Source organism: Phasianus colchicus, chromosome 2, assembly GCF_987193195.1.
Source record: "Phasianus colchicus chromosome 2, bPhaCol1.hap1.1, whole genome shotgun sequence".
Taxonomy (NCBI): Eukaryota; Metazoa; Chordata; class Aves; order Galliformes; family Phasianidae; genus Phasianus; species Phasianus colchicus.
In genome coordinates this window covers 43,071,590-43,099,386 of record NC_143437.1, presented here as the reverse complement: position 1 = coordinate 43,099,386, position 27,797 = coordinate 43,071,590, and the positions used below count along the sequence as shown (strand labels likewise).

Below are 27,797 nucleotides of genomic sequence, written 5' to 3'. Positions count from 1 at the left end.
CTAACATAATGGCTTAAACCTATTTGGTGATTTAATTCTGCAATACATTTCATTCTGCTAGCCTTGACTTTTGCTTCTCTGTGATACAGATAATAGTTTCTTCGTGCAGACATTTTCAGGAATTAAAAATGTAGCACTTAATGACTAAAACTCATAATTCATCAGTCAGCATGAACATGTCTTTTCCTTTGAGAAACATTACTCATGTAAAGAACTTTCCTAATTTAAATACTAATTTATGTTCAGATTTCAATTAAAGCAGCATCTGTTTGAGCTACTGCTGAAGAAAGAGGATGTACTGCAATGATCTACATTGTACTATTCAAAAATACTATAAAATAACACGTGTCCGTTTGTAGTTTGGTGCATTTCCAGTAGGTATTCACTTAACTACCATAACTGTTAAATATTAAGGAACTATTAGAGGTCATCAAAATACGTTATAAATTAGGCATAATTTATAATAATAATTATAAATAAACTACTTAAACATTAACTTTTCCCTGCACTCTCAACAACTATACAAATATCCAAAGCACATTCACATATATAGAGAACCTTTGCTGACATAAACTCATTTTAGGCATCATTCAACTTCTTTTTTGTAGTCTCATGCAGTCTTCTCAGGGTTACCAAAGTGAGGTTTCTGCTGCCAGTCCATTTCCATTATTTTTTCCATATCCCAAAGTTTTCTAAGGGACTTCTACTGACAACAAGGCACTCAGCCTGCTTTTATAGGTATTCAACAAGCCTTGTTTCTAATATATGTCAGACAATATTTCATTTCTCCCCTGAACACAAGATAGCTTATGCAAAAAGTTCAAGAGGAAAAACAAAATAGGACTATGACTCTACCCTAGAATGCTGCAAGTGGCTCCCTAATCTTAATATCTGGGCACTTCAAGCTGACCAGACACATATGAGGGCAACAAGATGTCCTGTTTTGATATTTTGTCATTCCCTAGCAAGAGTGCTAGTTTCTATGGCTGAGGCTGAATAGAGAGACCTCTTAGAAAGACTCTACAGAACACTATATCAATCAGATGTAAGGCCAGAGCCAGAAAATTCATTACTAAACATGTATTTTACATCACTTTTCATATAGTACACTGCAAAATGCTTCAAAATTAAAGAATAGAGCTCATCTGTGCCAAAACACATCTCAAAGGGAGTAATTAGATTGGACATATTCCTTTCTTTGCTTCTTATTGTTATGCTTACTATCTCACAATGCAATAATACTGCACAGTTATTCTTAAACTCAAAATTAAAGGATTTTCCTGGTTTCTGTGAAGTACCTTTTTTAAAACTCAATCACAAAAATAGTACTGTGAGAACTCTAAATTTGTTAACACAAAATATCCTTTAATTTATTTCTAGCCAAGCAAGTGTTTTAATATTTATTTTTCTTCTTAATTGTTCTTTAGTCAGTCAGTACACCAACTTTTTCTCCAGAGATCTAGTTAGTACAGGAAACAGAATAAAACCTTGATCAGAGGACACAAGAAAATCACCTCAAATGAACAGTGGGCCTAAGGGACTGACTATAATTCTTTCTAGAGGGGATGGGGAACAGAACTTACCCTGCTGACTTCTTTAGGAGTCGATTCATCTGTGAGGAAACAAAGCAAACAGTTAGGCACATCTGAAAGTTTCTGCACTGAATGAACAAGATATTGTGATTCAAATAACTGTTGCACTACTGTACAAAAAATTTGTAATATAGTTCTGTAAAGATCATTTAGACTGGAGTGTATTTGAAGTCTTGAATTCCAAGACATAGAAATTTATTATAATTAGGATAAAGTATTCAACTCTTCTGTCCTGTCTTACTAAGAATACAAAGTTTCCTGCAGTCCATAATTCAGTTCACAGGTCAACTGAACAAAAGGGTCATGTGTAATTCTCTTACATCTATATTCCAATTCATTGAGACAACTGATACCATTTCACATCTTGAAAAGTAAAGGCTCTTTACTACCAAAGATACACCAGTGATGCCCTACATATATAAGCAAATCAGTGAGTAAGCTGAGATTTCCTGCTCAGAAGTATTCCTGTTGAATACTCTGGATGTGGAAGAAAAATCTTTTAATCATAAGACTATGAGAATATCACTGCGGTCACTTCATAATGCCTTAAAAACACAGAGGTTACAGACATATCTATGCTACAATGTATTTTGTTTCAAATGCAGGCTGTCACACATTTGTGCAATTTAAATATACGCTGATAATCACAGATGCAAAAACAGAGCTTGAGCTAAAAGACTGCATACTATTTATACAAGAATGCATTTACCACAGGAAGTTTCAGCTTCTAGTTCAACCACACCAAAAGCAGCTTAAACTCATCCTTACCCTCCAGTTGTTTATGCCTTTTTGAAAATACAAAGAGACCTATTTGTATACTTTTCCTTTGATAGTAGAAATGGAATTAGTAAGTTTTGCAAATTAATTTTAAGTCATCAAACAGATTTAATCTTACAGAGAAAGATAATATGTTTATTTTTGTTGGCCTTATTTATGCATATTTGGATACTTCTCTAGAGAAGATATATCTCTGTTAAATACAGACATAATACCATCTAAGCTACTTAGTATCAGCTATATTTTTTCCAAAATGAACTCCAAGTGAGGAGTATTTGGGAAGAGCACATTTACATGTGTAAAAAACATTACTCATATTTTTGGAGATCCTCAACAGTGCAGTTTCATGGGCTGAGCAGAATTTTACAAATGTAAAATACCCAACATTATGCCTCCCATACATACATAATGCTGCACTTTTGCTTGTATAATACAAGACACACCCATGTGCAACTCATGCCCTGCAACTAATGGTTAATTACTTTACTACAAAGAAAAAATGTAATTAAGAAGTTACGTAAAAGTAACATACCACCATAAATGTATGTATTTTGCTGGATACAACGTGCAAAAAATGTAAAGATGGTCATTATGTCAAAAAAAAAAAAAGTCTATTTCATTCTGTGAAGAAATTAAAACAGTCACACAGATCAGAAAAGAAAATGTAATACCCATGATACTCTGTAAGGATAAACCTCATGGAAGAATTACCAGAGACAATATTTTTTCAGAATCAAAAAGATAAAATTGATATACCATTCTCTCTCTTCCAGAAGAAATATAAAAAGTGTTTGGGATGTTCAGTTTTAGAGTCATAGAATTATACAATTATCAAGGTTGGAAAAGACCTCCAAGATCATCTAGTCCAACCATCCAGCTCACCACAACCTCCCTACAAGCATTTGTAAGGTTTCCTGAGATTTCTCTCCAGACTAAACAATCCCAGTTCCCTCAGCCACTCCTCATAAGAGTTCTGCTCCAGAGCCCTCACCAGCTTCATTGCCCTCCTCTGGACACAGCCTAGGGCCTCCATGTCTTTCTTGTAGTGAGGAGCCTAAAACTGAACACATACTCAAGGTATGGCCTCACCACGGCTGAGCACAGAAAGATGATCACCTCCCTGCTCCTGCTGGCAACACAAGCCAGGATGCCACTGTCCTTCTTGGCTTCCTGTGCACACTGCTGGCTCATGTTTAGCTGAGTGTCCGCCTACACCCCAAGGTCCATTTTTTCCACAAAGTCTTCCAGTCTCTATGCTCCAATCCTGTAGTAATGCCTGGGGCTGTTGTGGTCAAAATGTAGCAGACAGCACTTGGTCTTGTTCAACTTCATCCCAATGGCCTTAGTCAAGCCATTCAACCTGTCCAGATCCCTCTGTAGATCTTTGCTACCCCCATGCAGATTGACACTGCCTGCCAACTTGGTGTCATCTGCAAACTTACTGAGGGTGCACTCAATCCACTTGCCCAGGTCATTAACAGAAACTAAAGAGGACTGGCCCCAGTACGGACCCCTGGGGAACACCACTCATGACTGGTCATCTGTTGGATTTAACTGTTCACCACCGCTCTTTGGGCCCTGCAAAGGGTGTACCTGTCCAAGCTACAAGCTGCCAGTTTCTCCAGGAGAATACTGTGGAAGACAGCGTCAAAGGCTTTTCTCAATAGACAGCATCAACAGCCTTCCCCTCATCCACCAGAAGAGTCACTTAAATCATAAAAGGAGATATCCCCTAGTGAAGTTTACAATTCAGTGATTATGAATATATGGAGAAAAAAATGGAAGACATTGTTAGGGGAATGCCGTGTAGGAAGGAACCGTATCTTTCCAGCTACATGCAGTAAAACCATTGGAACAGCAGACTTTCCACAAATCATTTTATTAGTGAGCTCCCCTACCCAAAACATGGAATCAGGTAAAAACTGAAACTAACAGGGGGCTGAAGAAAAATAGCCTTGAATTACATAATTGTTTATTTAAAAAGCCATGATTTCTGTTCGTTTAAAAACTACAAATGCACGGATATCAGGCTTGTGAATCTATTTCCCTCTCTGTAGGAGATTTTAAAGAAACAGAATAAACATTAAAATAAATTCAGAGTCATTAAGTATACCAATAAATAGCAGCTTGCTATAGAGTTAATCTTCATATAAAAGAAAAAAATAGTCTTTCTTGAACATAAAAGGCCCTATTTATTATGGCAAATTGTGTGGAAAAAACAGACAGGGGAATCTTCATAGCATCTCCACTGAGTGAAAAGAACAACCTGTGAGAAAGTAAGGGTTTGAGAAAGTAATCATCCAGATGCTCCAGCCACAGAAATTTTTCATTTGGAGTTCACTTTTTATTTCTGTACAAATTCAATCAAATACACAAGTGTTACTGCTCCCCTGCCATATGTCAGCAGAATTGCAATTCACAGAATTTAGGAGGATGACATTGATTTTTAATGATACCTGACAATATTATTAACAAAGAGTAGTACCAAAAATGTGAGTGATTTAGATCTGGCACATCACAGCCAGACATAATTTTGTGATCTGAAACGACAGGTACATGTTGGTAATCGATCAGAAGACCCCCATTTAGCTGGCAATACAAAACCTATTACATATATGTCTTGTTAACGTGAGCATAAATGCTCACTAATACTACAACTGAAAAAGCAAGAAACTGTAGGGAATGAAAATAAATGTAAGGGGCTTCCCCACCAAGCATGCAGACAGACCAAAACCCTTGCATCAGCAATGATGCCCATCTTGCTCCATAGCAAGCCAAGTCCAGTCCAGTAACACTGCAGGAAATGGTTCGCTCTCTGGGGGTGAAGGGGTATTTTAAATTGTTTCATATTTCATGCAAAGAGAAAAACATATATTAGTTTTGGCATATATAGAATCTCATCTCATAATATATTACTATGCATGCTCTTCATTTTTTTTCAAACAAAGGTAAATGATCATCTGAGAACTTCAAGATGGTAAGACAAAGTAGTCATAAAGATGACTTAATTCAACATCTCCGATAAGATATTGTGAAGCATTTATCACAGAAAAATAATCTTAATGCCCAGTAAGTTTTATCATAGGGACCTCTTCCACAAAAACGATGTTGTACTTTCTCCCTGATCTAACATTGTTCTTTATTCTATGTTGTTAAGTACTAGTGCTGATCTACCATCATTGATGACAATTTCTTAGGATTAATTCTCTTTATAAGATCCCAGATAGTGTACAGTCCCATTTTCCCAAGGACTGTTTTCCTATACAGCAGATGTCAGATTGACTTTTTCTCTTAAAAATTTGCTCTAGGCTCCTTTTCCCTCAGCTAATAAGACATAAGTTGTTTTGAATGTAATTAGACCAGCATAAATACCTTTGCTGATTTTTTTTCATGTGAAGTGTCATGCATCTGTATGTCAGAAGACATTCTATGCCGATAAATCTACAGCAACAAAAGACTACTATGACTGCCATGAAGAAAAGTTTACCACATTTAATTTAGTAGAAGAGTATTAGAGTAGAAGAACATCATATTAGTTGGTCAGTCAATTTTAAATGCAATTTGCATCTGGCTTTTTATGTCTCCTCTGAAATTGCAGGATCTTAACTGAGGATGATTCCTAAAGTGACAATTATCATATACACGTAATGAAAATATTAAAACTGTTAATGTTAAATGTTAAAAGAAAATTTCCTGCCTCTTAATGAACAGTCTCACCTAGAGTACCTGGATAGCTCTCCTGACATTCAGCTATCTGGATTCATATCACAGTTCAGAAGCACTTGCAAAGCAACTTAATAGACAAACTAAATTAGACACTTTGTTTAGACAAAAACTTTGACATTGAAAGTACATATTCACTAATATTGATCCCTAGTAGCTCATGAGGCTTCTTTCTTTGGAACACAACAAAACATGCATTCAAGCTTCTTGACATCAACAAAAAAAAAGTCAACATTTTTAAAAGTTCTTGAAAAACAGCCCAAAACGATGCTTAGTTCATCTTTTAAAAAACAACTAGCTAACATGGGTCAAAAAATAAAAGATCATGAACCAAGACTTCACTGCAGATGACATGGACAAAAACTCATTGCCTGTCACACATCCTACACTCTTCTGCATACAAGCAAGCAGGGCATTACACAAAGTAGGAGCTAGAAGACAGTATGTTTGAATTCATCAGAGACAATAATATGCTCAATAATAAGCTCAATGCCTTCTATGAACTTAGCCATCATGGAACTGATGAAATACCTGTAACAATTTGGTTGACAGAAATTTGAACATGCTCAGGAAGTGAGAAAAGCTAACCAGCTAACCATATCCTGGGGTGCATCATGCACAGAACTGCCAGATGGTTGAGGGAAGTGATTCTCCTGCTCCACAACACACTGGTACAGCCTCACCTTGAGTACTATGTACAGTTCTTGGTGGGGAAAAAAAAAAAAAAAAAAAAAAAAAAGTGCATAAAGCTGTTAGTGTCCAAAGGGGGGCAACAAATAGTCTAGAATGGAAGAAGTAGGAGGAGCAGCTGAGGTCCCAGGGTTTGTTCATCCCAAAACAGAGCAGGCTGAGGGGAGGCCGCATGGAGGCTGCAGCTCCTCAAAGGGAGGGACAGCTCTATGCTCTGCTCTCTGGTGAAAGCAACAGGACCCGAGAGAACATCATGGAACTGCATCAGGGCAGAGTCATGTTGGGTATCAGGAAAATGTTCTTACTAAGAGGGTGGACACAGGAACAGGCACTCCAGGGAAGTGGTCATGGCACAGAGCTTGCCAGAGTTCAAGTAAAGTTTGGATAATGCTCTCAAGGCATATAGTCTGATTTTTGAGTCTTCCTGTGTGCAGTCAGGAGTTAGACGCAATGTTCCTTATAAGTCCTTCCCAGGTTGGGATATTCTATGGTTCTATCAATTTTGCACAGCCCGATCTGGCCAGTAAATTTTGAAAGGGTTGTCTTCTGAAAATACCATCAGCCCTTGTGAGAACAGAAAGGCATATGAAAGATTCAATTTTTTTTCTCATTTTTGAAAACGATAAGCTGTACAAAGTATGGTGGTGGCTCTGCATTTCTGTATTCATGGGCAAGAAATTCTTAAAGATACACTTGATGCGACAATTTAAGCTAATCTAATTAGCATAATTCTGCAAAATGATGAGCAGAAAAATTGCTTTATAGTTAACATACTTCCTTTTTCCCTTTAATTGACTGGATGATGGATGTATCTCTGAACTTGTGAAATGAGGTCTTCCCACATTAGCTAGAAGAGCTTCATAAAATTATGCCTAAGTCTCTCAGGTTGAAGGCACCTCAGGAAAAATCATGTTGGAACCTGGTTTCTGACCACATGAAAGAAACTTAGTAATTTCTACCACTGAAGTCCTTCACCAAGACAGTCCACAATTGTGCATTATGATAATTAGCCTATGACTTAAGATCCTATTCAACATGACTGCTGAATGCAGAGACTGTTAAATTGGTTAACTCATCTATCTTACCAGTCAATGAGCTACAGTCATTGTCTATTAACAGAACACAGTCACTAGACAACAGGCTGAAGAGCACGAATAGCAATTTAGAGGGTTTTTTTTCCATGCTTATCAGTTTATAGGTACACTTTCTTGGCTGTATCTACCACTTCTCTTGCCTAATAATCAATTCTGCTTGGCATTTGCCACACTAGCTGCTGTAGGCAGTCTTTTTTAAAATGGATTAAAGGTCTTGCAAACACACAGTGGAAGGCTCATGCCCACCAGTAACAAAATTTCAGAATCACTCTCGTTACATTAAACTCAAATTTTTCCTATTTTTTGGCCCCATAGAATTTTCCTGGCTGCCACATATAAAGTGTCTTTGAAGCTTACTGATATTGCTGCATCTCAGAAATAGTATTAAGACTACTAAGCTATTCTTCCACTCTATGTAGAGCTGTTACTTCACTTTTGAATGTTTCAAACATATTGTGCAAAGCCTGAGGCTTTACTGTATTCAGCAGATGTTTTCAATGAGATGGAAAAAATTACCTTGCTGTTGGCTCTAGTGCTACTCAGAATACACCTTAAACAACTCCACTGCAATCAATAGAAATGCTCCAGCATGCACTGGAAACTATCAATGCTTCTATGTATTTAATGTCTCAGCATTCCTGTTATGTATAGTAATCGTGAGTTAAAAGAGATCATAACAAGAGAACACTACTTGAAGAAGTTCCTACAAAGCACCAACAAACTGAGAAAGCTACACTGTTAGTCAGCTGGAAATTTTAAACATATGAATTATCATGCATATTCTGGAAATTGCTGCACTACTTAGTTTGGCGGGTTCATAAGCAGTCCATAAATACATTCTCATGACTGATAAGCCATCTGCAGGATTTTAAGCAAAAGCGAGTCCTTCTCCTTCCCAAAATCAAATATATACATCCTCCATTCACAGAAAAACATGGCAAGGACTGGAATCAAAAACTGCACACAGCTTAGTGCTGTGAAGTTCCCATCCCAGGCATGGAATGATGTTTCAAAGGCTTAGAGTCCAAACGAGCCAAGAAATTTCTACAGGTTCACAGCGTCTCGAGCAAGAAATACTGCATGCAGTTCAGTAACAGAAAGAGAATGTAGAAATCTTACATTTGTTAACAGCAAGCACTTTATGTAAGCCTTGGGACAATAAACCAGCCAGACACCAGTTTGTTTTTACTATGACTATACATTTTCCCCCCTAAATTCTATTTTGTTCTAATCCGCATCTTTTTACTTTTTGTAATCTCATCACTTTCTGTTTAGAAATTTGGGGATGGAGTCACGGGGGGTTATTGATGTTGTTTGATTTTATTGCTGCTAGGAAAAAAAATGAATTTTCAGATTCAAGACCTTATTTCCTATAAAGGAACTAGAAGTCAAACAAGAAACTCCTGTCTACCTCATTTTCTCTTTTCTCTCTGAATACACTGAAAACAAACCCAGTGTCACTGAACTTTGCAGTAAAATCCTCAACATCTGCAGAAAAATCAAGACTGAGCAGTTTTCCTCTCTTTCCACCAGCTGACAAAGGAAACAAAAGAAATGCCCCAGAGGAAAAGTTTGCTAACGTCATCAAGGGTAAAGGGATCATTAGCGTTAGAGATGATAGGTTACCACATGGGAGGGAGCAGTGATCCGGTGAAACATTTTTACACCAGGGAATCATTTCAGTCCCTCTGAAGACACCCTACTGTAACTACAACATACGTACATTTATATTAGAGATTTATTTATTTTACCCTGGAGACTGAAAACTGAGAAACTGAGAAAATGTTCAAATTAATCTGAATAATAGTGACAGCAAAGAAGTGACAGCATAAAATTTACAAATTAAGCTTCTTGTAAGAATTTCAGCTGATTTATTTGTAAACATAATCAAGCTCTCGGTAACTGTGTGTTGAGCACTACAGTATAATGATGTGCAGGTAATTCAGGATTTTGAAGTCTTTGTAAAATGACATGTTAAACCAACACAGAAAACAGAGTGAAACTAAGAGAAGATTGAAGTATTTGCTACTTATCAGTACACCCACCATGAGTGAAACATTTTGCTTCTAAGGGGGGGGATTGTTAGAAAAAAAATAATCATAACTTGAGTGTAAAGGAACAAAACATATGCTGAATCATACATAGCTCTCTGTGAAAGGTAATGACAGTAGCATCTGAATCTCCAAACTACATACTTTTACTAGGAACAGATTTATAATGACAGATACTAATAATCCAAAGGAATTATGCAAGAAAAACTCAAAAAGTAATAATGAAATGTATCTTCTTGGCTGCTCTACCAAAAAAAAAGAAAGAAAGAAAGAAAGAAAAAAAAAGAAAAACCCGAGACATTTGTGGAGTTCAGTATTCTTGCACTAGCATTTCAATGAATACAAAATAGTTAAGTAATCCAACTGTGAGTAGGCGTAAAGATTTACCACAGCTCAAGCAACAAGGACAATCCACTGAACTGCGGGGATTCAGTCTCTTGTGACCCTATAGCATAACAATGCTTAGATCAAGCATAATAATGCTTTAGATCAAGCTATAGGCAATGAAACTTTTGTGTAATGCCTGAAATTACTGATGAAGGTTCTAATATTGGGCAGCAAGATTACCAAAACCCAATATAAATATGTGACACGTACCAGTTGTTTCTGATTGAAAACAAGAATTTTCCATTTTTATAGGCCTCCATTCAGCCTTATATATACCTCAAACACACTGCGACAGCCAATATCAGGCACTTGAGTAGCACAGCACATTGCAAACTTGCAGCACCTAACCTAAGCCCACACTCACACATCATGAGTTATGCTCATTAAATATCTTGGTACATCAGCATTCAAATTACTCAGTCCTTTCATTCACTCACAGGCTGAACCCAGTCCTTAGTGGAACGATGACTTTCTCATATCTGAATCTGCCAGCATGTTTTCATGCTCCAGCTAGGTCAGTGAAACTACTGCATACCAACTTTAAGCTCAGAAACTGTGGCATAGGCTTCAAACAGAGGTCTGGCTGCACTATAACACACAGGTGGTAGCTTCATTGTAAACAGCTGACTGAAACCTGCAGCTATAGGTAAGGGAACATGAGAGAAATATCATAAAAGAGACCACCCGATTTTCAGAGGTGTAAGGCAAGCTTACCTCAAATACATAATTACAGACAGAACTGATCCCACTGGCATTTTCAGAAGAAATTCACTATTCGCAGACCACCTGACACTCAGAAATCAAGAAAAATTAGGAAAAAAAATGTAGAAACATCCAAAATACTGCAAACACATACTTTACTATGAGAGCGGTGAGGTGCTGGAAGAGGCTGCCCAGAGAGGCTGTGGATGCCCCATCCCTGGAGGTATTCAAGGTCAGGTTGGATGGGGCCCTGGGCAGCCTGGTCTAGTATTAGATACGGAGGTTGGAGGCCCTGCCTGTGGTGGGGAGGTTGGAGCCTGATGATTCTCGATGATGATATCTCTTCCAACCTGGCCCATTCTGCATTTCTGTGAAATACAGATGCACAAGCTTTGTGCGAATGAAGAACTAGATGTGTTTGTATAACAAAAAATTACATTCATGTTCTTTTTTATTTAACTAACAAAATCTAATGCAGATGGTAAATTAATTGAAATACTAATAAGAACTCAGTGAATATATAAAGAAATCAGCTGGGAAGCTAATAAACTATATCTAACACAGCAGTAACACACAGTGAAAGTACAGCTTCTCTCAGTGGAATAAAGAGAACTAGAGCCAACTGTACCTCTTCAGCATGGTTGAAGTTCCCACCTGCTGGGATAAGGAGCTGTATCTCCCAAATTATCAATCTAAGAGAACTACTAATGATCACATACTGAGAGCAGGCAACCAAGTGAGAAATCTATTCCCGCAAGTATGAAAAGGGTAATTCATAATCTAAGTCCCTTCTCCCCATGCATTCAAAATAGTTTTGAAATACTCATATTTTGTCGCTTACAACATCACTCTTCCCAACATCCTTCATCAGGCCTTCTGTCAACAGTGACATGAAATTCTTACATAAGCAAGTACTATTCAACTACCTGGGACAAGAAATTGAAAAAAACAATTCAGTGATGGAAGTGCTCCAGAGCACTTTTCTTCATATTCTGCATTTACCTAGCAAGGGACCCAAGAGCTGCTTTAGTTAATCTGCTTGGATCTCACACCCATATAGGCATACATACAGACCATCTGACTTCCACAGGCAATGTTCCTGCTATATTCAAGAATTAACAGACTGGGTCGTTTGTTTTGACACCTAATTGCAAGAGACAGATTGGCCTACCAAACTACACCAAAGAGAACAGTCTAATAACTACACAACAAGCTAGTGTTTCAAAAGACTAACATTAAAGTAATCAAATAAAGAAAAACTGAAAATAGAAAGAAGAGCCAAAGAAGAGAGCTTCAAGAAAGAGTTGTAAAAGAGGTAAATACAGGAGATGGGCACAAAGATGATGGCATGATCAAAAAGACTGGACAAAGATAGTACTAGTGGTGCTCTACCAGCCTGTCTAGTGTAAATTTACTCTCTGCCATGGTAAAAAGTTTTACTTAAAAAGTAATATTGAATATTACTGACTGATCAACTTAATTTCATAGAAAGAAAAAGAAAGTAGTACATGTAATACAGAAAGTAAGATTTGCCTTAAAATATATATATTTTTTATTAGGAAATAATGTTCACTGTCACTGTGAACATTTTAAAAAAAAAAAAGCTGGAAACTTAAATCTTATGCTTCAAAAATACAGCTGTCAGGGAAAAAATTCAATTACTTCAGTGTATTTTGCCACTTTTCATAAATTGAACAGATAGCATTATTAAAATCCTATCTATAAAACGAAGTATTTATAACTTCATTAGACACACTAAATATATTAGAAAGACAGTAATATTGCAGATAAACCTCCAAGATTCTAAATAATCCAAAAGTATAGATGTTATAAAGCTACATTCAAGAATTAGGACGTATTAAAAAAGAAAAAAAATGCCACTAAATGAAACAAAACTGTACAAGAAATGCAGTCTATAAAAAGGAATTTGTTCTCCAGAGTAACTTCGAAGTTACTTGATGCACTCTGAGCCTGAGTTCTACACAAATGATTTCAAGGCAGGCAATTTACAAGACAGCTGAAAAACAGAAGCCAGTTGGTTTTGCTACACTCACTTTTCTTTAAACATGTCTGTGGAATTAGTAGTATGATACACAAAAGGAACAATGAAATTTCATTACAAATAATCCCCACAGAAAACTTGCACTTCTTCTCAGAGGTGATGTTCCCAGAAAACAAACAAAAGGTCAGCCAAATGTGCCTAGCACGCATGTGTCAATGATTTTAAATATTGTTCCAGACTAGCTTATTTGCTACCTGATAAATGTTTTATTTGCTGTTCTCTTCACCATCTTGAATTATTAGCCTACAGAGGATTTACTGAAGAATTGCATGATTCGTAATTTTTTGTCTTTCTATTGTCTCTCTTCCAGCTACAGTAACAACTTGACTCAGTAGAGTAGTAATTGTTAGTGTTCCAATTTACTTGAAAAAAATGCAAATTCCTGTCACCTTCAAAATGTGACAAAATGAGTTCAGTATAAAAAGAGATAACACAGGAAATTTAGCTTTCACTTCAAACTATTAGATATCTATTCCCATATGTGCTGATTTATTCAGAAATACACCATTTCTCTGTCTCCAATTTTTATTAATATAATCTGCATTTTATCAAGATTTGCCTCCTTTAAGCACCGTCACTGCTCTGAGATTATTTTATCCATTCAGTGTAACATCCCAGTTTTGGAAAGTCCTCACTTTGACAACTACATGGCTAATGATCCAAAGAGGGTTGTATATTACTTTAAAATGTGTGGTTTTCCACATTTTAAAGGATTGCTTGTCTTTTTTTTTGTTGTTTTTGGTTTTTTGTTTTTGATGGAACTATTACTCAAATCATACCCAATGTTTCATCAACATGTGCCTATTATGGAACAACTACAACTGATGCAATCTCTCAATTACTGAAACTATTTCTTTCCAAAAAACCAAAACAATCTAGAGAAGAATTACAGCACACAGGTCCACGCCAAGAAAAAAAACAACTTAATCCTGAATTGCCACAGCTGTTCTCTTCCCACTGTCTCCTGATGGCTTCAACTTCCTGTCTTAAGTCAGCACCAGCTCTGGTATTATCATAGGGCAAGGTTCAGGCCACGCAGCCACAAACTGAACTGTAAGAGTGCTTTCATCTGCAGTAACTTAGTGAACTTTCAAAGCAATCTACAATTATATAGGCACAACGACAAATGCAAAGGAAAAGTCAGATGCACACACCTAGGGGCTGGAACCTGAGAGTCTGCAGTTCAGCTTTAAAAGATAAAGCCGTTTGTTGGAAAAGGCATTCAAAATCATCAAGTCCAGCCGTAGTCTTGTTTAATGGGAATAAAGAGGAAGCTATGACTACTTCTTGAATTGAAAGGACTCACTGATGTTTCAGTTTCTTAATGTTCAGGCTATTCAAGACAAACTTCTGTCTACCAAAAGAACCTGAAATTCTGAAAACAGCTTATCTTTGCTGAATTGATTTTTTTTTTCTTAAGTGTAACAACTCCCTTATACATAATAGTTTAATGCAGAATTAAAAAAAAAAGAAAGAAAGAAAAAGAAAAAAAAATGCAATTTTGGCTATCCTCAAGCAGGAGAGACAGAGATAAATCCATACTAGTGAAATGTAGCAGATGCAGAAAAGTCTAGATTCAATAAACTCTTCCATTTAGAGGATATGATGATCTACATTGATTTCTATTAAACAGTTTCCTCTAGTACATTATTGGAAAGAATAAGTATATTTTAGATGACAGTATAGCATATAAAAAAAGGCTTATGTAAGAATTCAGACTACTATCTTCTTAAATATTTTTTGTTATCTTCTTAAATATTGTTGTTGACTTCAAATTTTGAAACTCTGCTTTCAGGTACAAGATGAAAACAGATACATCTGGTGGCATACCAATCCATGGCAGGAATCAGAGCAAGATAATCTGCAAGGTCCAACCCAAACCATTCTGTAATTCTAACAAGACATACCACTGAGCAGATTCACTTGGTCCGTCCTACATTTAAATGGTTTAGGACTGACACTTTAGATCAGAACATTTTTAAGAACAGTCATAGGAGAGAGGGAATTAAAATTTAGATTTAGTCTAACACTTAGAGGAAAACAAGCATAGAGACAGAAGTGCTTTGATAGCACAATGATTTTATTATTCCAATTACTTATTTACACTGTACTGTTATCTTTACTGTTTTCTTTTACCATGACAACTCCAAGTATAGTGGAAAAAGTGCAAAATGGCTCCATAATTTACTTACGCTTGCTTGCCTGTCATACTGTAGCAATGAAACTGGACACCTAACATAGCAGTGGCAGGGTAAAAACACGTCCATTAAAAAAAAAAAAAAATCACTGCTAGAGATTACAGTTTTATAAATACAATTTAGAAATTAAATGAGCTTATTTCATCTTTATCTTAGGAGAAATATGATTTATGTGACTAGAGCAAATGCATTCTTGTGAATATCGAATACAAAAGATTACAGTAAAATAAAAAGCTACATCTGAATGATTGCAAAGAAGTGGATACACCCTATGGTGCTAAAGAAAGAAGAAAATAATAGCTCGCTTTCCAGTGGATAAGACTTGGCAGTCAGCCATATGGTACAGGCTGGGGTCTGTCCCCAAAGACACATTCATGCTAGCAACATATTGGAAGGTTGATTAGAGTCTTAAGATTACAAAGAATAATCTTTCAATTTATGCTATCACCTAGTCAATGTTAGTCATAACCATATTGACAGAATGTGATCCAAAGAAAACAGAGCACAACAAATACTCAAGAAGAATCATTGTAATGACAGAACTCTGTTTTCTTCTGTACAGCATCATTTTACAATTCTCAAAACAAGCAAAAAAAAAAAAAAAGCCCACAACAAAACCCAACTGATTTAATCCTTCAGTTTCATTTTAACATATTGTCAATCGCTAGAGTTATTTCTTGCTCAACGTATTACTTAATAAGAGTACCCCTTAATTTGACACACAAAAGGATTTCCCATACCCTTAAAACAAGCATGTAAGTATATTTCTTTTAGAAACTTCAGGTTGTCCATTTAATTTAATAGCTAATATTAATACAAATAATATTTATTACTTGAATTGCACATAGAACTGGTTATATTCCAGAAATAATGTTGTTGTTAAACACCAAAAAATCCAGTGTAGTGCACCACCCGATCAATCTACCAATTGTTAGAAATGAAAATCCACAAGAAGATGAAAAATAAAATATTCTGCATTCATTAGAATGTATGAGATGTTAATAAAAAGGGATGACTCTTGAAAACGACAATCAATACCATACACCATATAACACATACATTTTCCCTTTTCCTAGCCTAAGTGCATCTACTGACTCATCTTTTGTACATTTCTGCCCACATTTTGTGTAACCAGAAAGGGCTCAAGGTTCATTACATCAGGGTGCCCTTAAAGACACCATTTGATAAAACCACTTGACACTCATATTTACTGGGCATATAGACAAGTATGTTTACAAAAAACTTGACTGATATAAGCATGTAAGTTGTTTTTTAAGTTTCTCTACTGACAAAGTAGCTCAGTTTATGAATTATGCTGCAATGCCTTTGAAACAAGACTTTCATCTTCACAGCAGTAATTTTTCTAGTAAATGTTAAACTTAGTAGCAGAAAGTTTAGAAGATTCTTAAATCCAGGTGAGGATTTAAAAATATGATAGTTCTTCAGGCACAGATTCAGTATGTCAGGCAGGAGTAAACACCTAGGCAATGTCCATTTCTCAAACTCAGTATTCTTCCTACACAGCATCTTCTTGGCCAAAATTACAGACTTCACTTTCAGATATGTTTTAGGACCAAAACAATACCTCTGTATCATCATCTTGAATAAAAGAATCACTGTTCAACATGCATTCTCTGTGGTATTTCAATTTACCTAAAGGAATTTGAGATTGCTTTTCTCCAGAAAAATGCATTCTGCTCTTGGACAAGCCTAGAATTTATGAATGGACTGGAGCAATGTGATTTCTTCCAGCCTATATGGATGCTAGTATTTAGAACTGAACATATATTTTGTGCAACCACTAGAAGGAAAATCTGATAAGATTAAAGATGTCAAATGAAACAACATTATTAAATATGATCTCTCTTGTGAGTAATCAGAGGTATTTTCAAGGCACAGGTAAGGCTGAGATATGACAAGAGGATTACTGGAGTCAGAACTGAAATTCAGTGCTGTTCTTCAGATTCCACATCTGTTTCTTCAAGGAAACACATGAGTTACCCAAGTCAGTTTTCACTGATTCCTCTTCCAAGTTTGGATCCTGGACATGATCTAAACCATTTTCAAACAACACAGTGACACCTGATGAAAACAAACAAGCAAACAAAATCCACACACACAAAAAAAAGAATGAAAGAATGAAAGAAAAAAAGAATAAAAAAAATCCTAAACAGAATTCCCTGTGTGGCTCGTGACAATTTTGATTCGAAAACATAGGTCGCTGTGTAGTTACTAACTTTAAAAGTTGTTGTAATGAATCTCCATAAATGTTCTCCACTAAATCTATGCTCACTGCCCAGCAAGCCCCCAAAAATAAACATGGAATCAAATAATGATAGAATCAAGGAGGTCAGAAAAGACCTCAAAGATCACCCAGTCCAACTATCCACCTACCACCAATATTTCCCCACTAAACCATGTCCCTGAGTAAAACATATAAAGATTTCTTGAACACTTGCAGGAATGGTGACTCCACCACCTTCCTGGGCAACCCATTCCAGCACCTGACCACTAATTTGGGAAGAAATTTTTCCTAATATCCAACCTGAATCTCCTCTGACACAACTTGAGGCCATTTCCTCTGGTCCTATTTCTAGTTACGTGGGAGAAGAGGCTGACACCTCACCACAACCTCCTTTTTTCAGGCAGTTGTAGAGAGCAGTAAGGTCTCCCCTGAGACTCCTCCTCTCTAGACTAAATAATCCCAGTTCCCTCAGTCATTCCTCATAAGAGTTCTGCTCCAGAGCCCTCACTAGCTTCATTGCCCTTCTCTGGACACACGTAGGGCCTCCATGTCTTTCTTGTAGCGAGGGGCCTAAAACTGAACACAGTACTCAAGGTATGGCCTCACCAGGGCTGAGCACAGAAGGATGATCACCTCCCTGCTCCTGCTGGCAACACTATCTCTGATACAGGGCCAAGATGCCACTGTCCTTGGTTTTCTGGGCACACTGCTGGCTCATGTTCAGCCAAGTGCCCACCAACACTGCAAGGCCCATTTTTTCCACAAAGTCTTTCAGCCACTCTGCCCCAAGCCTGTAGCAATGCCTGGGGTTGTGAACAACTTGGTCTTGTTCAACTTCATCCCAATGGCCTCAAACCAGCAATCCAGCCTGTCTAGATTTCTCTGCAGGGTTTCCTACCTCCAGGCAGATCGACACTTCCTCCCAACTTGCTGTCACTTGCAGCTTTATTGAGGATGCACTCAACCTCCTTGTCTGGGTCATCAATGAAGATATTAAAAACAACTAGCCTCAATACCACACCAATTACTTTACAATAACATATCTATTACTTTACAATGTTCCTAGTGCACTGAATGAAGGCACTTCTACTTGTACGTAAGTATAATCCTAAAAAACCACTCGAACAGAATTTATACAACTGCAACAATAACTTGCTGCTTCTTTCCTTCATCTAACACCACTCTTAAACCAATTAATGTGATGCTTTCCAAAAAACACACACCCATTTCTCCTCCCACAGCTAAAACTCAATTATTTGTCTTATTAATTTCCTAATCCTTATACCTGATGAATGGAATTGTTTCCTTCTCTTTCATTTGCCCTACTTAGTAAATGACAAATCAAATGAAACTACAGCATTTTGAAGTGTGGGCCAAACTCTCTTAGCTAAAAAATGAAATAAGCAAACAGAACATTCAGTTCTTGCATTAAAGACATTAGTGTTGTCCAGTGTTAGTGGTTTCAGTAAAATAAAGATAAAATTGCTCTTTTCTTCTGCAAGTCAAAGAAGACTCACTGTCTTCAATTAGGGATACCTTTGTATAAAGCAGTTTGGAGAAGAGAATAAAGTAATTTTGCTCAGTACTGTGGTCAAGCAACATGAATCTGGATAAGCTGTTTTCTCCAAAGGAAGCGTTAGTGTTAAAACTGGAAAGTCCTCTGGCAACCTATCTAGAATGTTCCATAAACAATGTTATGAATGACTCTTTTTTTTTTTTTTTTTTTAAGTATATTACAATGTGTTACTAAGTCAACTTGACTCACAGTTCTAACAGATAATATAGAAATCTCCTGGAGAGGCAAGCAGAAGCATAATGATAAAAGAGGCTTGGCCCTACTCTGTTGTAAGTCCATCTACTTTTTACTGTCTATGACATGGCTAGCAACAGCTCATTATAAAAGCAGTATGAAGATGCTGTGCTACACAAAAAGGAGAAAGCGCACAGCCTATAGGCATGAGGCAAGCTTATTCTGGAATGTCCTCAGAGCAATCAAAGACTTACAAATTTTCTCAGCTGGATGCTGCATCAGGATCATAGTATGCAACAGCTCTTAATGAAATATTTCTACCTTGGAATGTGTCTAATCAGTTTTTGAACCCATTTACATTTTTAACATCTGAAATATCTTACGCTAATGAGTTCACAATTTAGGCATGTGTTGCATGAAAATGGATGTCCTGTTGCTTCAAATCTGTAGCTAAGTCATTCTGCTGGTTGCTCTTTTTGTATTCTGTCATGAAGAAGGTAAACAGTCAACTCTAACTTGTATTCCTAATGACAGAAATAATTATAAAACATCAGCTACAGTACAAGTCTTTCGTGGATTGAAAAGTCTCCCTGTTTGGCAGCTGCGTCATGGAAGTTTTAAGTGTAAAGATAACAAGTAAGGCAGACTTTATAAAGGCCTAATAGTATTATTGGAAGCGGCAGCTGAACTGACTTAGATGCACTAGCTAGTGCAAAGAATTCAGACCTTTCTAACTTCCATATACCTAAACAAAAAGCCTACATACAAGAGAGCAGAAATCTTCAGACATTAGAAGTCCATCCCCAGATATCATATATTCAGATCAATAGACTTAAACATCTTCATTAAGTTTATGAAGAACAGAAATTAAACGTTACTACTGATAAAATATTACTCTTAAAGCAACTAACTCTTTTTCAGGGTTTCAGACTCATACTCAAAGATGTAGGTCTTTAAAATGAAATTCAATTGGCACCAATTTCATAACCTATTCAAAATCAGCTTTCTACTGAGCTTTAAATATTGAACAGGAAAAAAAAGACCATCTCTTGCAGACACAGAGATTACATTCTATAGTATCCTGCTCCATAATGGATAATCACTCATTTATTTCAAATTATCTAGCTGATTAAAATAATTAAACATAATTAAATTCAGTATGCTGTTATCCAAGCACATTCTCTATCAGCAAAGCCAAGTGAAGTGGTTCTTCCCATCCTCACATAGTGCTAGTCAAACAGTTCATCGCCTCATGTCAGTGTGATGGTAGAATTGTTAGCTCATCGCATACTGGATCAAAAAATAGATGTAAATTAGAAGAATACTTCCTTTTTTGCCTGCTTTTCTGCCTTTCAAAAATACAGATTGTAGACTTCTATCCATCTGAACATCTTTGTTCTATGTGTGTTCAGAAGCTGAAGTTACCTGTACAGTGTGTTTGAAATTCAAATTAATTATGGATTTGCAAAATGACTTAATGATGTTTCCCACTTGGCTCTATTTGGCTGAACTATCTATCTCTTGCTAAGCACTAACAGGGCTGATTTTACTAAAATGTTCCCAGCACCTCTTGAGTTACATCAGCTAATTCAGAGCTAGGCCTAAGGTAACAGAGAAAATAAGGCTGCTGCAGGCTGGGCTAGTCCACCAATTTACTAGTGCCTGGTACACTTAGGACACTTGGCATGCTTCAGACCCTGTCAACTTGCTCTCTCCCAAAAACACATATAGTCTCAGAGGACTACCACGTGCCCAGGATAATTCTAAGAGTAGTATGGATGTAGCGTCCTATTTGCAAGAGTTCAACAGTTTTACAGTTCAGCCTTGTTGTTATATCTTGTACCAAGCAACTTGGTTTTTGAAAAAAGATCAGCAAAAACTGATTTTGTCCACTACTTTATTTTTCAATTATTCAGCTTTATGAGATTATTTTGAGAATCCACAGATATGGTTTTAATTTTCACTATGTCTGAGACCTGATCATCCTAGCATGCATCATTTTTTTCCAAGGAGCTTAACAAAATACAAATCCTTCTCAGATACTAATAACCTCTTGTACTACAAAAATTGTCTAAGTGTTCGCATATTTTATTTCCTAGTTCTTAGAGATATAGTAACTACAGGAATTTTTTTTCTTTAATGCCTGTATCTTTAACTGTCATTGAAGAAAGGTCATCTCAAAGCTTACTGGTTTTTTTCTTCTAAAACTTGAGTACAAACTTTGAACCAATAATCCTTCATCCATATACCTAGAAATCTATACAAAGTACCTGAGTGATATTTGTGACATAAGTCTTCCTTGAACAGAAATTTATGGCAGCTATGAAAAGAAGTTCATTTTTGTGCAATGTCTCCTTCCTATAGCAAATGTAACCAAGTATCATCACCTGAAGCAGCCACTTTGGGAAAGTACAGCAGCAAATCAATTGGAATAAAGTCATGCTTCGGTCTTCCCTTTTGCTGAACGAAACAGCAAGGACAAGAGGCTATCAAGCTTCATGATGACCTGCTAATGCTTTCTACTCACAAAGACGTCAATTTCACTTAGTGGAAAGAACAAGCAATGAGAACATACGTAGCTATTTTACATTTTATTTTTTCTATATCCTTGCTGGTCAATTTGTGATTCCAGGCCCTGCTTGCCTAACATTTTTCAAGTTAATACTTGCATACTTGGATTAAAAAAATCCCAAAAAGTTAACAGCTATTCCCTTGCTCTTATTTAATGCCTTCTCAGCATACATACTATAGGAATGTACCTATTCCATTTTAAGGCAGGTAAAACAGGTTAGCTTTCATGGCCATAAATCACCATTATTAAAAAGTGTTGGCTATGTGGGTATGCAGTCTCCACCCATGTGATCAGAATGAAGCTTTTCCATCAACCAGGGAGCAATAGGAAATTTTTGCTCTGTTGTTTTCTTCATTCTAAAACCAAAGATCCTATGTAAAGATGAGAAACGAGGAAGCCAGAAAGCTTTAAGTAGTACTGTTTTGAAAAGGAAAGACATGGTTTCATATTGCACACTATCCTAATGAATACAACATTGCAAACGCTCCACCTCTTATACTGCCCACACGGACACTGACCACCTGGGAAGGTTCAAACCATGAACTGATAAGAAACAGTAAGAAATCTGGGAAATTTACTTCTCAGTAAGATTCTAAAAGCTCCATGTCCTACTACTTGAAAGGATGAGACATGTCAGAATCACAGTCTGTTTTTAATATTGCTAATAGATATGTGCAAGAAAATGATTCGGCGATGGAAGACTACAAAGGAAAAACAGTATTTTTGAGTAGACAGGAAAAAATGAAATACTTTTATAAATAAAACCTCTTAATTCAAGTCTAAAATAGACACAACAAAAATCAGTGTAAGTACGTGGCAAGAATAATTGCTCTAGATATAATCTGACCAAACAGTGATGTCTATTTCCTAAGGCCAAATATTTCATCATTAGAGGATTACCCTCTCCCTCACAGAAAATAGCACCTCTTAATGTAGCAGTCATACTGGTTCAGACCAACAGGATCGTGTACTGGAGGATTCCTCTCTTCTACCTTATTTAGAAATGCATCCAAGAGATGCACCAAAATGCATTTATAGCGAGGCTTGGTAATAAAAAGCATTAAGATCTACTAGTCTGAAGTCCATGCTGCAAATGACATATTACCCAAATCATTCTCACATTCACTTGTGTGTTTTGGCAAGCATTCACATCTGCTTGGATATCACATAAACATAAGCACAGCAGGGCTATGTCAGAATGAAACAGCATGTTTGCAGCATCAATGAAATATTAAGACAGACTAACTGTAAACTAAGGTCATTAACATGCTGCCAGGATATTTCCTTTCACCTAGGCTGGGAAAATGTCAGAACTGCAGCATGCTGTGAAGGTATCACAACAGTGATACTCTCCACCTTCTGAGTACTCACTGTGTGACAACTACTATGCTAAACTACAAAAAAGTTGTTTCTGCTTAGTTATCGTTGAACTGCATAATTTTAAATAATTAACAAATCAGCATAGGCTTTTTTTTTTTTTTTTTTAAATTCTGACAGCAAGCTGACCTTTATTTAACATGCACATACTCTCTCCAATTATATTTTTCTTTTTCCTATATCCTATTCCTGTTTACAGGAAATGAAAGATGACTACTGTAAATTTTTAAAGTACATTATGCTGATACCTTAATAACTTCAAGTGCATAATCAGAAAATAAATTATTTTCTACTTCATGTTACAGCTGTCTGTGGGAATTTTGTTGGGTTCTGTTTGTTTTTATTTTTATTTATGTTGCAACTTTACCTTTCAATATCAGTGTAAAAGGAATAGTTAAAATGTTTTCTGTCTGTGTACTCTCTAAAGTCAGGGTACGACAAAGTCTTTTGCTGCATATCCTATTCCTCCAATTCTTTCTCTGTTATTAAAAAAAAAAAAAAGACTTTCTCGTATAAAGATCACAGAAGGTACGAAGCTTAAACAACCTAGTTCCTAGTTCAAGCAAAAGAAGAACCATTTTAGTCAATGAAACGTTCAGCTTAGGACAGACTATAAGAAAACATGACAGGTTTACCTAATCAACACTCAATTACCATAGAGTACACAGAGAGTTATATTCTTTCTGTGCCCGATCAGTTAATTGAAATCTATCAAAGCTACCATTCAGGTATACCATGGCAACCTAGAAAGACAGAAAAAATATTCAAGGCGCATGTTTTTATCCAAATATCTTTCCTATACAATACACCACATCTGACTGCAATCTTTGTGCCCTTCTAAGACACATGGTATATAAGATGGGGAAGAATGAAAACAAAAATGACTGAGCTAAGGGAAGAATGGTATCAGGGCTCTGCATTCTGTACCCATACACAGTTGTCTTATTTGCTTCTTAAGAACCAACACAAGAATAAGACACGTCACCATAAAAATCACTCATTCAAATGACTAATGAAGAATTATATTTTATACCGCAGTCAGCCAGACTGCTTAGAGTAATTACATAAAAGTAGCAATAAATACACTCTGATTTATTGTGAAATGATAGATTAAAAAAAAAGGATTTTGAATGTTGACAAATGCACTTTAACTGAAACAACCGATTACACTCATTTAATCATTTGCACCATATTAGCAAAAACATATCTGCTGAAGAGCACATTTAATCCTGACAGGGAACTGATAGATAAAAAGAATATAAATTAAATTAGTGTTTATAAAGCACACGTAAGAAAATACTAAAGCTAGGGTTTCTGAAGCAGCAATATTTTGGCCACATTACAGAACATTCTCTATTCTTGCTTGAATGTACAGCAGGTTACTGTATAGAAACGCAACACTAAGTTAGTAAATGGAAATATTACTATTAGGATGGCAATACTAACAAAAACAATAGTATCACACTAATATTATATTATGTAATGCATTTCCTAGTTTCTGTACTTTAAAAACAAACAAACAAGCAAAAAGCCTATTCTGAAATTTTAGATCTCCTTAAACGCAGCAAGTCCACTGTACTTAACACACAACAACTTACAATTGTATATAATCACTGTATTGAATGTACCATTTTAAATAACTTTTTTCCAATTAAAAGAAAATCTGTATTCAATAATTACAGTATGACAGTATTTGTATGATATCAAAGTACCTTATGATGACACCGTATATCATTTTACATGGTTTTGACAAGTATTCTTGGAAGAAAAGGGTTAACCAGTAATTTCTGAAACTTCTGTTACTTATATTCAGTAATCTGAATATAAACCCTGAAATTTCATTATTGATCAAATTTATTAATATATTCACTAGTTTAAAGTTTCAGAAATTACTGCTTACTTCAATCACCTTGCCACTTCTGCTTGAATAATATGAAAGAGGACAAATGGAAGATTTTTTGAGTTCTGCAAGGAGTATATATATGAACGTGGAACATCTTGCACATGCACATTAGGTACCCTACCCTACCTTTAATGAATCTTTAAAACAACATCATGTAATTTATTGGTGAAATTTATACCAGCACACCAAGAAAGATATACAGTCAAAGGTGCTTTTTACTGTTACTACTATGCCTATATGAAGACATATTTCTCATGTATAAAAGTAGAGACCAGACCACGGATCACATGCAGTAGGCTTAATTTATAAGAAAGTTTACAGCTAATGTGTGAACAACATGGAAGAATAGCTAAAACAAACTCCAAATTAGTTTCTTTAATCAGAACAATCTCTTGGTAAAATTTGTTTACAAAAGTCAAGAAAAAATACTTTGTGTGTAACAGTCCAATTTGTGCTGCAGTTTTAGCAAGAGGCCTGTGTAAGACATGTGGATATGAAAAATGTTAAGCTCGAGTGAAGTTTATTATAAGCAGGGCTGTTTGGAAACAGTATTTAATGACACAACATATGGGTGTGTTTTAAGTGTGCATTTCATTGACAACAAATAGTCTGAGTACCACGGGTTTCAAACTGAATAAGCATTAGTAGCAGTAGTGTTCTCTCCCAGTGCTTGCTACCTTTGCAGGTATTACTTCAGTAAAATAAAAATATCTTACAATCATAGGTAGAGCACCATCAAAATGTAATTGGCTACTTTCAAGCTAGCATTTACTGTGATAGATTTAAGATTTACCTGGTACACTCAGATGGCATGGTGTTTTGTGGTAGAAGTTGTTATACCTTAAGAACTGTAATATTAGCTAATCTCATCCCTTTTCAGTATTTTAGGTTCTAGGAAAAAAAAAAAAAACAAACAAGGCCCATCTGAAGAAACTCACTTAGGGAATCTCAGTCACAGAAAAAAATTGGTTCATCTAAGTCCAAATCAGACATTTCAGTTTACATTCATGCTAATGAAATTCAGATAAATTACCCTGGCTGCCAACCCACTGACTTCTGGCTGAGGAGTACACACAGCTGGATGCCTGTAAAGCAGGCAGGACACAATTTCTGCATATAGGTTAATGACTGTTCTGCGTCATCAGCAGAGTACAGACACTACACCAGGGAACTCAGAAGAGCATTTTGCCTGCCTTTCAAATTTCTACTGAAAACAGAACTCATTTTTCCATCTGAATCAGATTATTATATGAAAATCTGAAAGCAGACTACATTACAGCATGAGGGATAAAAGGGAAATTATGTCCCCGTTGTAAAGTGACTTAACTACATAGTCTCTTGAATTCATGACAGATCTGACCCCTAAAAATCGGTTTCATCTTCTCCTTCTCTTATTCCTCACTGCCACTGTTAGTCTGACAATAGGATCGATACAAACACGCAAACTGGTTAAATGATGCAGCAAATTTCTTACTTTCTTTTTTAGAGATTTGCATTCTGACAAATAAAGATGTTTTGCAATTGATAACAGTTTATATGGCTACAGTCTTTATCTTAAAATAAATAAATAAATAAATAAATAAAAAATCACATATAAGACTAATCAGTACCTGTTTTGTCCTGAAAAGAAAATGCATTCAATTAATTCTTTCTGACTTGGCAAGTGTGACTTTCCCCATTTTCATCAGACACTAAGAAAGCCACATCTGCACAATTGCCTGTATTGTAATCAGTGCGGCCACCTTCCAGACTACTGTTAGCACTAGAAACATAGCAGGGAAGACAGATCCACTTGATCTTTATAGCAGATATAAAGTTGAATTTAGGTGACAGCATATATATATGTATGGTTTTTGTAAAGCTAGTTATTTTTTGTAGAGCTAGGTATAAAGCAGACATTTTAAAGTTTGAGAAAACAACGGACAGAACAACCATTGTAATTCTTCATGTTCAATCTTTGCTAAGTCAGTGCTCAGCTGTTACTTTGTTTTTGTAGTTGGTTCAAAAACTTTCCTGAGAACTTTCATGGAAATTTATTTCAAGGTGATTTCCCTTCCCCACCTTGAATATGCATTAGAAAGAAAAGAAAAAAAGAAAACACAAGAAAACTTTGAGCAGCTGCACATAAATTCCACTTAAGATTCCATTTTAAGAGTCTTGAAGCTGAATGGTTACCCAAATCATTAATTCAGTTTTAGCACCAAAATCCCTGGCCCAAACCATACACCATATTTTAAATAAGTATTTCTTAATTTCAAACACATTAGAAAAAATCATTGTTTTTTAAAGTGAGCTGTACTTTTTCATAGTAACATTTAAGCACTTGTACTTTTTCATAGTAACATTTAAGCACTTTCTATCTGCAAAAAGCTTTATCATGACTTGATCCATAACTTTTTTTTTTTGTGTACATGGGTTATAACGATAGCCATCCTGCAGTGCTGCGGTTTGGACTGTAACCATTAAAGTAGTAAACAGGTTGTCTTTTGCAACCTACTTCTAAATCTGCCATTAGGTAACCTCTTCACACTTCACACAGTCCTTGCCCAGGACTTTTCTTTTTCTATTGTTGTGCAGAAAATACTCAGTTTTTTAATAAGCAGCAACAGCCCCATTATTTAAAATGGGGAATTACGATAGGATCTCAAACACGTTTAGAAAACAGTCACAAAGT

At 36.1% G+C, this 27,797-nt stretch overlaps 1 protein-coding gene across 1 annotated transcript in view; it reads right to left on the bottom strand.

Annotated features, from left to right (window-relative positions):
- PDE10A (phosphodiesterase 10A) overlaps positions 1-27,797 on the bottom strand; it is a 153,375-nt gene that overhangs the window by 57,270 nt on the left and 68,308 nt on the right. Inside the window, exon 3 of the mRNA XM_031612842.2 lies at positions 1,584-1,612. Within this exon, the coding sequence (XP_031468702.1) occupies positions 1,584-1,612 (29 nt within the window). The remainder of the gene's footprint in view (positions 1-1,583; positions 1,613-27,797) is intronic.